This window comes from Tripterygium wilfordii, chromosome 9 (genome assembly GCF_013401445.1).
Source record: "Tripterygium wilfordii isolate XIE 37 chromosome 9, ASM1340144v1, whole genome shotgun sequence".
Taxonomy (NCBI): domain Eukaryota; kingdom Viridiplantae; phylum Streptophyta; class Magnoliopsida; order Celastrales; family Celastraceae; genus Tripterygium; species Tripterygium wilfordii.
In genome coordinates, this window is record NC_052240.1 from 3,211,802 (window position 1) to 3,224,227 (window position 12,426).

At 36.0% G+C, this 12,426-nt stretch overlaps 1 protein-coding gene across 3 annotated transcripts; it reads right to left on the bottom strand.

The window, feature by feature from the left end:
• Window positions 1–749: 749 nt before the first annotated feature.
• Window positions 750–4,850, bottom strand: LOC120006218 (U-box domain-containing protein 24-like). 3 transcript variants are annotated; one of them, XM_038856175.1, is made up of 4 exons: window positions 3,277–4,850; window positions 2,879–3,179; window positions 1,208–2,676; window positions 750–870 (listed from the first exon to the last, which is right to left on the bottom strand). In XM_038856175.1, exons 1-3 carry the CDS (start codon window positions 4,072–4,074, stop codon window positions 1,223–1,225), a joined length of 2,553 nt encoding a protein of 850 aa, XP_038712103.1. In that variant the 5' UTR covers window positions 4,075–4,850; the 3' UTR covers window positions 750–870; window positions 1,208–1,222. The 3 variants fall into 3 exon arrangements, with proteins under 3 accessions (XP_038712103.1, XP_038712102.1, XP_038712101.1); XM_038856174.1 differs by having other exon boundaries at window positions 774–904; XM_038856173.1 differs by lacking the exon at window positions 750–870 and having other exon boundaries at window positions 1,076–2,676.
• Window positions 4,851–12,426: the final 7,576 nt, after the last annotated feature.

Consider the following 12,426-nt stretch of genomic DNA (forward strand, 5'->3'; position numbering starts at 1 on the left):
TTATGCTTTGTGTTGCTTTTGGCTGTGCTCTGTGCTTTTATAAAATGGAGGACATGTAAAGGAAACATTCATCTTTTAATAAAATATTCACCGTTTGTATCAGTTTTGTGCCAAACTCCAACCTTTTGGAATAACACATGTTCTATGTGTTTAAGGTTATGCCATGCATTTGTGGGAATAAATTATCACTCTAATTTGCATTGGGAGGTCTTCTTTTTCAAGTATCATATATATATATATATGCTTTAGGCTTTGAAAACTATTATTGGAGTTTATATTCTTATTCTATAGATGTGTTGATAGTGATCAATACCAACCAGCAGCAATCACAAAATGAGCTTCATTCATCTGCAAGCATGGATATAAATAATACTGCACCAGAGCTTATCAGGAATGTCCAAACTACTACAAATCTAAAACATTTATTCAGGTTTTGTTCTTCTTTTGTTCTGCAATGGAACATAACACTCAAGCAGAACAGGCATATGACAAGCGCCTGCAGTCTCAGTCTCAGTCTCCTCCTAAGGCTCAATCGGTAATGGAACATGACACACAAGTAGATAAGGCAGATGAGAAGAGCTGGCGGCCTGAGCATCCTCCTCCTAAGCTTCATTCAAAGACTTGTTGTGGTATGATAAAAGAAAGAATGAGAAAATGTTTTCCAATTACAGTACCAAAAAAGGGGGACAAGAGTTTTGTTGGAGCATGGTGAGTCTACTTTCATCAAAAATCAATCATATCAACTGTTAAACTCTTGTCGTGATCGTCTTCGTAATCATCTCATGTAACTAATCTGTCCTTTTGGTTTTGCAGCCTCTCTGCTTTGTGCTGCTGCTGGCTGTGTGATTCCTGCTTTTGATGGTACAGATACTGGAAGAAAGGCAGCAAAATGTGTTTACAATAACTGCAGAAAGCATTCAAGCACCATCTTATGCTTAAAGAAGTAATCTTTGTTGGCCATGTATTGTTCTATATATATATGAGTGTAATAACATTCTTGGTGTGAAGCACAAGCTTGTTCTTGATTTTACAAAGTAATTAAAACGTTCATCCATCCATCGCCAAATCAAGCAAGTATTTTGGATTCTTTTCATTTCTTATAAAAAAAAATGGTAAACAGAGAAAAACAATGTGAACCAAGAAATAACTGGAAAAAGTGTATATGATTGTGTAAAAGAACTCGCACGCATTTGTTTTTGTTGCTTACAGTGTGCATATGGTGTCAAAAGTAACTAGATTGGATTTGCAAGAGCTCTAGCTGAGCCAAAATCTTCGCGACTGTCGGTTTCAATCTTGGATCGCCATTGAGTGCTAGATCAATGAGGAGAACTTGAACTGAGTCTCCATATTGTGCTCTGTGTTCTTCAATTCTAAAGATTCTCTCTAACATCCATAGTGCTATCTCTTGCACCTTAACGTTTCCTGATTCTAGAACTCTTATAAGGGCTTCAACTCCAGACATTTTAGCGACGTAGTTGCTTCCATTTTCCCAAATTTCGTCTTGTAATAGAGTTGCGAGTGCACTGAGAACTGCTTCATCTGCGTGTCTCTCTTGACCTTCCAATGCTTTGATTAAGGGAGAAATAGCACCAGCCTTGACCAAACAAAATGTGGTTTTCACATGACAGTAGCCATCATGAACTTCACAAAATGCATCAGCAGGAGGGATACACAACCACCTCGACTTTCTGCTCTTTCTAAGAGAGAGCGAACTCTGAGATAGCTGTGCTAGTGAGATTGCAGCTCTGCTTTTAGTGACAACTGAACCGATTGACAGCAATTTAACCAGCAAAGGAATCACCCCAAGTTCAACTGAAAGGAGCTGTAGTTTCTTATCAGACGAATCAGTGAACCGAGTCAGAACACCTGCAACATTCTCTTGTAACAGGCACATTGTGGCCGCTGCTGTTTCAGTGCTTGAATTTATAATTGAGCTAAGAATTGGCAGCAAAATTTCCCTTTTCAATACATCTGTTGCTTTCTTATCACCAATAGGAAGATTGCTCAGAATGCCAATTGCAGCAGCCTTTTCAGTCTCCAATGTTGATGAAGAGATGATGATACACACAATAGTATTAAGATGGGTTTCTCCAAGCTGTTCTGTAAAATTTTCTTGTGGATCTTTCGAGAGAGTGTACAGTAAATTTAAGGCACTCGTCCTGATTTTGGCGTTACCTTCAGTGAGGAATGGCCAGAGAAGCTGTATTGCACCATTTTCTTGCATCTTGCTCCTTACTTCGAAAGCACTAGAATGAGCAGCTATGCTGTTGAGTGCTTCTAAGAGGTGATACTGAATTCCAGGACTAGACAGATTAAGAAGTGAGAGCATCTGCTGAGCTACATCTTGGTTAACAAGAATGGATTCAGACTGAGCGATCCTTGCAAGAATTGCTGATGCTGGCTCCCGAAGAGTCATCAGCACAGATGTGACAGAGAAGAGGAGCTGAAGTAGAGGTACAGTAAGACCTGAATTGATCAAATGTTGGATGTTATCAGTCAACCTTGATAGATTTTGCAATGCATTTAAGGCAGATAGCTTGGCTTCCAGCTTTCCGGCAATAAACATTTTCACTAGCGGGTCAATTGCTCCATCTTTCCCTAGTGTTGCTCTTCTTTGATCTGTTAGCCCCATCCTTGAAAGTGCCGTCGCCATGAGTATCTTAGTCATGTCAGATCCTGCAAAATCATGGCATGGGATATTTTCATTAGATTGTAATTCCCCTGCAAAGTCCAGTACTTGGATTCAGATTTCAATTAAAACTCGGATTGACATGACAGAAGATATACAGAACTAAAAGCAGCAATCCCCTTGCTTTTTTACAGAAGATATATTAAGGCAGGCATGTTACAAGAATCAAAGCAAGGCTTAGATATTTACCTTCTCTTAGGTACTGCACCAGTGGTTTAAAGTAACCAGCTTCTGCCATATGAAGTGCATTTTGGGTGTTACTTGACAATGCATTCAATAACTTCCCTGCATCTTGGGAAGCAACTGGATCATCCCCATTAAGAATCGCTACTAACATAACAATACACCCTTGGATTTTGCCGCTCCGCCTCCTAATTACATGAATATCTGAAAGATCCAGCAATAGTCCCACAGCTTCCCTCCTCTCCTCCACATCCCGTGCCAAAGATTTTACTAACATGGACAAGAATGCACTATCCGCCATTTTCTCCTGCAAACTACTACAGAATGTAAGTATCTAACAAGAAAATACGTTTGAATTCCATACCCAAGACTCTAAAAATCAAAATCAACCATACATGATTTACCTTGTTTTCAGCGTTCTTTGAAGCAAGGATTCTCAGTATCCGAATTATAGTTAACCGATTCTCACGCTTGCTTGTACCTAACCGGTTAAACAAAATTGGAATAACACCTTCAACACTTATCCATTCATTATCTACCACTCCACCCTCAACAAAATCACTTAATCCCACAAGTGCAAGCCTGAAATCTTCATCATTGCCATACTTAATCTGCAATACAATATCCTCAGCGCTAAGACAAACCCTTTCTTCCTCGATTTCTTTCTCCGATTCCAAGTCACTACCAAATCCTGATCCTCTACTCGGATTGGGAGTAGGAGCAGAACTAGGACTTAAACTTGTATCAAACTTTACGGTCATCAGTTCTGAACTAGGGCTTAAACATACATCAAACCTCACATTCATCAATTCTTTTCGCAGTGCACCAATCTTCTCTTTAACACCAGTTGATGCTTCTAGACTTGCAAACTGAATGAGCCCTAAAGATCTACCGAGATCCTGAGTCACGTCCTCGATTTGTTTAATGAGTGATCCTGAATTGGGGTTCTTTATCAAAGCCTTAGTACGCCTAAGATCTAATTCAAGGGATTCTGCAGCTTTTCGGATTGGAGACTTGTCCATGACCTTTTCACTATCTTTAATGTCTTCAAGGACCGGCATAAGCTTATCAATAAGAATTGCCAATTCTGTGAAGATATCTCTTTCAGATTCTGAGTTTCTTGCAAGTGATGCAACCTCTTCTGCTGAGGCTTGTAGTTCAGAAATTAGCTCGGAGAAGGTTCTGGTTTCAGTGTCTTCCATTGCAAAGATTGCAAATAAATGAAGAACAAGAAGAAACCTCAAATAGAACAGAAAATTCAGAGATGAACCATGCAGAGATTTATGGGTTTTTTCACAGAATCAATCAAGAATTCAATTGTGAAGGTTGCAAAGATAGGTATAGACAATTTTTGGGTATAATAAATGCAGAACAAAAAGAAACTACCAATAGAACAGAAAAATCCAGAGAAAAACTATGCAGAGCTTTCTGGGTTTTTCACAAAATCAATCAAGAAGATGAATATACAGACAGAAGATCCAAAAATTTGATAGAGAGACCGACTAAAAGAGTAGTAAAATACACATAAGAGTGAAAGGTATTAGTAAGATTCAAGTTCAACAAAGCAGAAAAATCATGGAAGTGAACCTGAAGAAACTGACCAGTCTTGGTCTATGACGGGTATTACAAGTAGAGCAAGAAAACCAATTTGAAACCCTCCATAGACGCGATTAAGCTTGACGGGTACTTATTGGCACGAACTTGTGTGTCGTTTCTTCTAAAACTAGTCGTCGTTTTGTGGTTTGTAGTTATGTGGGAAGAGGCATATGGGATGTCAGTGTCAGTCTTCTCTTACTCTCTTCTTCTTCTTCTTCTTTCTTTTAATGAAAATTAACACAAGCCATAGGATAGCAGCAGACATGGTCAACACATCATTCCTTGCCCACTTGGTAATATTTAGTTTCGGAGTAATTTCTGGGGTGGGTTTCTGCTTTGAATGTGAAAGTCGACTGCTTTGAGTGCTTTCATTGCTTGGTCAACGAGAAAACCAGTCCTACCGGCTTGTTGATGGTGGACGGAAATAAAAATAATATTTTTTTGTAAATATCTTTTTTTTTTTATTAAATTAACGTTAACAGGGAATTCGATATGGGGCTGTAATTGTTTTCTACAGTGGCCCATTGGACCTTTCAACCGACCTTTGAGCAGGCCCATTTCTACTGGGTTAAATTAAGGTTGGAACTTGGAATGGAATCCTAAATAAAGAGTAGGGTTCAGACTTCAGACGAAGAACCCTTTGAAATTGCAGAACACTACGTGTGCGCGATCGTGGTGACAATGCAACCGTGGAGTTGATGATCGCAGGGTGCCGATACTGCTGTGGAGTTGATTATTCTCTATTGTATGTTCAATTTCTCGATTCATCACTTCCTGTTCTCTGATTCGACTTGGGGAAAAGGAGATGACGAAGAGAGAAATCGAAGATTTGAAGGCTGAAATCATGGAGTTCGTTCATTCAGGTCTGATTCTACCGATTTTCAAAATTTGTTTCCCTAACCTCTAAAACAACCACTGCTGTTCCCCTCCGCCGACCGACTTTTTTTTCGTGCTTTTTTCTTGGAATTGTATTGCACAATGTTCTTGCTTTGCTTTTACCGATTTTCAACTGTTGTTCCCATAAACCCTAAATAACCACTGTTGTTCTCCTCCCTGGTCGATTTTTTTTTTTCTTTCATAAAAATAAAATTCCACAATTTCTCTTTTTTATTTTCAAAATAATATAAACAGTCTCTCTAATCTTACTGCACGGCTCCTCTTTCAAATTCAACGGTCCTCTTATGGTTTCCTAAAAAATTTCTAACGGCTCTCTATAAAATAATCTCTGTAAATCCTACAGTATCTCCCCTTTCAGATTTAAGGGTTGTTTTCCTAAAAAAAATTCTAACGGCTCTTTCTAAAATAATTTATCTAATCCTACTATGTGCCTCTTCTTCAAGGGCTATGTTTTTGAAACAATTCTAACGATTCTCTCTCAGAGAATTTCTCTCTCAAGTTCTCCGCGTTCCTTCTTCTTCCAGAAAATTAGGGTTTCTCGCATGCTCTTATTTACGTATTTTGATATGCTGTTGCCTTCTTCAACGTTCTTTTGATACTTGCCTTCAGTACTCTCAGTGAATGCTATATGTTGTTTGTATTTGTAATTAGGATGGTGATACGTGTTAATTTCTTTGATTTGATACCATGTGTAGATTGTATTGCTTACCTTCAATTTCTTTTGAGAGGATACTGTTTGTGTTTTTCATCTGAAATTGGATGGGTACATGTGTATATCTTCCTGAATTGATACTTTTGACTGTTTCACTATCAACAGTAGAATCTAAAATCTGAATTCATCTAAGTTTGAAACTATAAGGTTGTTTATTTGAGTAATGATATCCATAGTTTTTCCTGTTCATTGTCACTCTCTCTGTGTATATGTCAATGATTAGTATTGTCCATTGTGATGACATCCAAGTGGTTTCGAATTGCCCGTTCCAATGTGGGGATCCATGGTATTGTCTGGAACTATTGCTCTTTTTATAGTTAATTGGGGATTTCTTGGTACAACTTATTTTGAGATAATTTTGCTTTTAGGTTTCGATTTTGTTTCACTAATTTATGTATTCGTGTTCTGATGTGATTTTTTTTTATCTGAGAAGGATTTGGTTTCTTTTGTTTTTGGTTTTTGCGGTGTTCTTGTTCTGCCTTCTTTGGTTTCTTGATTTTGGGATTACCCATAATTAGGGTTTGATTTGATCATTTATTTTGATTTTCGATCTTTTCCTCATGGCTTTCTTTTGGGTTTTTACTTTGACCAAATCTTCCTCTTCGGGTTTGATGGTTTGTTTTATTAATTTATATTTTCAAGTTCTGGTATTTTTTTTCCTGGGAAGGATTTGTGTGTTTTTTGGGTGTGTGGAATTTTCTTTTCACCCTTTATTTGGTTTTTTTTATTTGGAGATTTTTCATAATTGTGGATTTGATTTGATCATTATTCTTGTTTTGGTGATTTATTTTGATTTGTATTCTTTATTCATAAATTTTGTTTGGGTTGGTTTGATACTTTGATGTGGCTTGGCTTAGTTTAGGCAAGGGTGATTCCTTGCATGAACAGAACTGAGAGTTTCATTCTGCCAACCAATAAAATTGTTTGTGTTTTTATGGTTTTTTTTGCCTTTTTTTGGAATTTTGATAATTGGGTTTAGTATGGTTTGGCTTTTGTTTTTTATTTTTATTCTCCGTTTATTTTTTATTTATTTTTTTCCTCGACAGTCAGTTTATGATATTGAACGTTTAAATTGTAAAGTTGGAGGTTTTTTTTTTTTGTTTTAAGATTGGTTCTACTTCGCTTGGTTTGGTTTGGTGTGGCTTGGTTTAGACAAGGGTGATTCCTTGCATGAATAAAACTAAGAATGACTTTGCTTGGTTGAGGCAAAGGGTGATTCCTTGCAAAAAAACTAAGAATGGTTTGGCTTGGTTTAGACAAGGGTGATTCCTTGCATGAATAAAACTGAGAATTTCTTCCACCAACCAACAAAAAAGAGTGTATTTTTTTTGCTTTTGGAATTTTGATAATTGAGTTTTGTAGGGTTTGTCTTTAGATTTATTTTTATTTTATTTTTTCTTTTCTTGATGAATTTTTTAGTATTGACTGCCAGTTTAGGATATTGAGAGTTTAAATTGTAAAGTTAGAGTTTTTTGTTTTAAGATTGGTTGAACTTCGCTTGGTTTGGTTTGGTGTGGCTTGGTTTAGACAAGGGTGATTCCTTGCAATAAAACTAAGAATGGCTTGGCTTGGTTTACGCAGGGGTGATTCCTTGCATGAATAAAACTGAGAATTTCTTCCACCAACCAACAAAAAAGTGTATGTTTTTTGCTTTTGGAATTTTGATAATTGGGTTTAGTGGGGTTTGGCTTTAGGTTTATTCTTATTTTTATTCTCTCTTTTCTTGTTGATTTTTTAGTCTTGACTGCCAGTTTTGGATATTGAGAGTTTAAATTGTAAAGTTAGAGTTTTTTGTTTTAAGATTGGTTCAACTTCGCTTGGTTTGGTTTGGTGTGGCTTGGTTTAGACAAGGGTGATTCCGTGCATGAACAGAACTAAGAGTTTCATTCTGCCAACCAATAAAATTGTTTGTGTTTTTGTGTTTTTTGGAATTTTGATAATTGGGTTTAGTATGGTTTGGCTTTAGTTTTTTTATTTTTATTCTCTGCTTATTTTTTTTATTTTTTTTCTCAACAGTCAGTTTATGATTTGAACGTTTAAATTGTAAAGTTGGAGTTTTTTTTGTTTTAAGATTGGTTCTACTTCGCTTGGTTTGGTTCGGTGTGGCATGGTTTAGACAAGGGCGATTCCTTGCATGAATCAAACTAAGAATGGCTTTGCTTGGTTGAGGCAAAGTGTGATTCCTTGCAATAAAGCTAAGAATTTCTTCCACCAACCAACAAAAAAATGTATGTTTTTTGCTTTTGGAATTTTGATAATTGGGTTTCGTAGGGTTTGACTTTAGATTTATTTTTATTTTTATTCTCTCTTTTCTTGATGATTTTTTCAGTCTCGACTGTCAGTTTAGGATATTGAGAGTTTAAATTGTAAAGTTAGAGTTTTTTGTTTTAAGATTGGTTCAACTTCACTTGGTTTGGTTTGATGTGGCTTGGTTTAGACAAGGGTGATTCCTTGCAATAAAACTAAGAATAGCTTGGCTTGGTTTAGACAAGGGTGATTCCTTGCACGAATAAAACTGAGAATTTCTTCCACCAACCAACAAAAAAGTGTATGTTTTTTGCTTTTGGAATTTTGATAATTGGGTTTAGTAGGGTTTGGCTTAAGGTTTATTTTTATTCTTATTCTCTCTTTTCTTGTTGATTTTTTTAGTCTTGACTGCCAGTTTAGGATATTGAGAGTTTAAGTTGTAAAGTTAGAAGTTTTTGTTTTAAGATTGGTTCAACTTCGCTTGATTTGGTTTGTTGTGGCTTGGTTTAGACAAGGGTGATTCCTTGCATGAATAAAACTGAGAATTTCTTCCACCAACCAACAAAAAAGTGTATGTTTTTTGCTTTTGGAATTTTGATAATTGGGTTTAGTAGGGTTTGGCTTTAGGTTTATTTTTATTTTTATTCTGTCTTTTCTTGTTGATTTTTTTAGTCTTGACTGCCAGTTTAGGATATTGAGAGTTTATAAAGTTAGAGTTTTTTGTTTTAAGATTGGTTCAACTTCGCTTTGTTTGGTTTGGTGTGGCTTGGTTTAGACAAGGGTGATTCCTTGCAATAAAGCTAAGAATGGCTTTGCTTGGTTGGCTTTGCTTGGTTTAGACAAGGGTGATTCCTTGCATGAATAAAACTGAGAATTTCTTCCACCAACGAACAAAAAAGTGTATGTTTTTTGCTTTTGGAATTTTGGTAAATTGGGTTTAGTAGGGTTTGGCTTTAGGTTTATTTTTGTTTTTATTCTCTCTTTTCTTGTTGATTTTTTTAGTCTTGACTGCCAGTTTAGGATATTGAGAGTTTATAAAGTTAGAGTTTTTTGTTTTAAGATTGGTTCGACTTCGCCTTGTTTGGTTTGGTGAGGCTTGGTTTAGACAAGGGTGATTCCTTGCAATAAAACTAAGAATGGCTTTGCTTGGTTTAGACAAGGGTGATTTCTTGCATGAATAAAACTGAGAATTTCTTCCACCAACGAACAAAAAAGTGTATGTTTTTTGCTTTTGGAATTTTGATAATTGGGTTTAGTAGGGTTTGGCTTTAGGTTTATTTTTATTTTTATTCTCTCTTTTCTTGTTGATTTTTTTAGTCTTGACTGCCAGTTTAGGATATTGAGAGTTTCAATTGTAAAGTTGGAGTTTTTTTGTTTTAAGATTGGTTCAACTTTGCTTGGTTTGATTCGGTGTGGCTTGGTTTAGACAAGGTTGGTTCCTTGCATGAATATTACTAAGAATGGCTTGGCTTGGTTGAGAGTTTCAATTGCATGAGGTTTCTTTTTTATTTTGAAAATTTTGACTTGAAAATCTGTTTATGATATTGAAAACAGTTAAGTTGGAGATTTTGTTTTGAGATAGGTTGGCTTTGCGTGGTTTGGTTCGGTGTTGCTTGTCTTTGTTCAAGCTTAGGATGGTTCCTTGCATGAATAAAATTGAGAATGGTTTGACTTGTTTTAGACAAGGGTGGCTCTTTGAATGAATAAAACTGAGAATTCCATTCTGAAAAAATTCGTACAATGTCGTTGTCACATGATAAATAAAGCTGTTTGTGTTTTTATGTTTTGTCTCTCTTTTTTATTTCAATTTTGATAATGGGGTTTAGGTTAAACTTTGTGTGGTGTGGTGTGGTGTGCTCGGCTTCGTTTAGACTAGGCTTTCTTATCTAAGTAACAGTGAGAATTTCAGTATGCCAAAAATATATTCGCGCTGTGACTGATTGCATATTTGCATGTATGATATTTTGATTTATTGTAGCACTTGATTGTGAATAGTATTGGAATTTTGATAACTTTTTATACTTTGTAACTGCCATATAGTTGAAATTGATTATAAATATTAAATGAAACAAGAAAATACTGTTAACAAATATCAACACTGGTCAAAGACTGTTGAGGGAGCATCTATTCTTGATTGGGTGGGGTTTAGAGGAAGAAAATTTGGAGCAAAAGGAGAACATTTTGGAGTGATTTGAATGGATCCCATTTCTTTGTAAGTTGTCCTACCCATGGTTTTAAAAATTTCCTTATATGCATTTGTTTATTTTAAGTGTAATCAGGCCTAAGCTTTTTAAAAAGCTTCATCAGAGGGAAGCTCAGTCAGAATTTTAGGCTCTAAGTAAAGGTAGAAGATATTTAGTTAAGAAGCGTGTATATTATGTGGAGAATGTCGTTTTTTTTTTCAGATAAAATATTCTAGGAAGGGGTAAGCTACGATGCGTGGAATGGTATGTCAAGCTACTTCTAGACAATATGCTATGCTCTCAATACAGATCCTGATTCTTTTGATGTGCTACTTTTAAGTTTTGATGTTGTGGTGCAGGTGCTTTATGGCATTCCATACAGGATAGGCTAAGTAAGGGTGGCTCAATCAAGAACCGAGATGAAATATATTTGAAGCTTCGCACAAGCATAGGTTCGTTCATGAATGACAAGTCTTCAAGTTCTTGAACATTTAAGTTAAACCTGATTTTTCAATCATTTTCTTGGAAAACTTGAGCAATTGAAATGTGAATTTTTTCATTGTGCTTCTCGCGTTGTCATCTGATGTGATTTTTTCCCAACACTTCCACTAAATTGATATACCTGGACTGGATCAACGTTTCATGGATGATTCGGTAGTAAGTTTTGGAGTGTTTCATAGCTCTACTTACTTTTGAAATCTTATGTAACAGATGTTATTGTTCTTGTGGGTGTTGTTTTCAGAATGCATAATGAAAAAAATGTGACTCAATCAGGTTTTCTTTTCCTTCAATTTTTTTTCACTTTGGCTAAATGAAAGTATTAATTAGGGACATCTTAATTAGGGAGGTAAGGTTCAAACCTAATATGGGCTTTCAGCTGAGCCTTACTTTCAGCTTTGATGCTGAAGGCTTCACTTGCTTTTCTATTTAATTTCATGTAAATTACAACCATCCATTGACCAAGAATAATTGGTTTGTATTTGTGTGTGCTCTAGGGTCCAAATAGCTATTGTGATTCTTTGCTCTTGCATGAAATCTTCATTGCTGTTGAAATATTCATCTATGTAAAATCTTTGCTTCTCTGCCAGGCTTCTCTACCAGAAGTGGATGAGGCTACAAATGTGTGAAATCGTTGCCCTAAGATGTTAAAAATTACCGCAATCCATCATATATATGTGTTAAATTTCTTTGAGGTTTGAGTTCAATATTTTTCCAGCGTGATTGGAACTCCGTTACAAGATTCATTGTCAGGGTTGTGCTTTATTTTCTCTGAATTTACTCTTTCTTGCCTTGATTTCCTCTTATGGTTGCCTCAATGTCCTCCGTGTTTGCAAGATTTGAGCAACTGTCTGGATTGCTCCGTCTTCTACAAGATTTTGATTCTAACTTCGCTCCTAAAGCCAACGCCAGTAACAACCATCTTCAGGTTCGCTTTATCTTTCCTTCAAATTATTTGGGTTCATTCCGTTTCTCTTTATCCTCATTTCGTCCTCTAAATTTCTTTCGGTTCTGCTCTGCATTGTTGGGGTTGCAAATATCTTGTTTTCATTTGGCTCTCCTTCTGGTATGTCCCTATTATTTCTTACAACTTATTCTTATTATCTCAAGGGTTTTCTTCTTTATACTTTATCTGCCATGCTGCCATGAGTTTTTTTTGTTGCTATTGTGATTGTTATTGTGGAGTTTATAATTATATGCCCTTCTTCCTTTTTTGTTTTCAGCTGCATTAGATCCTCGGTTTGATGCGAGAGAAATATTTTTCTAGGAAAGATGTGTAAGCTCAAGAGGTCATTGCAAAGGTAATTTGGGTTCTTTCATTGTTTTGGAATAATCACAATTTTCTTGCATCTGCTATGTAGATATGACAAGTTTAGAAGTAGCTTTGACCACCAAAGTCTATTGAGATTTAGATATAAGAG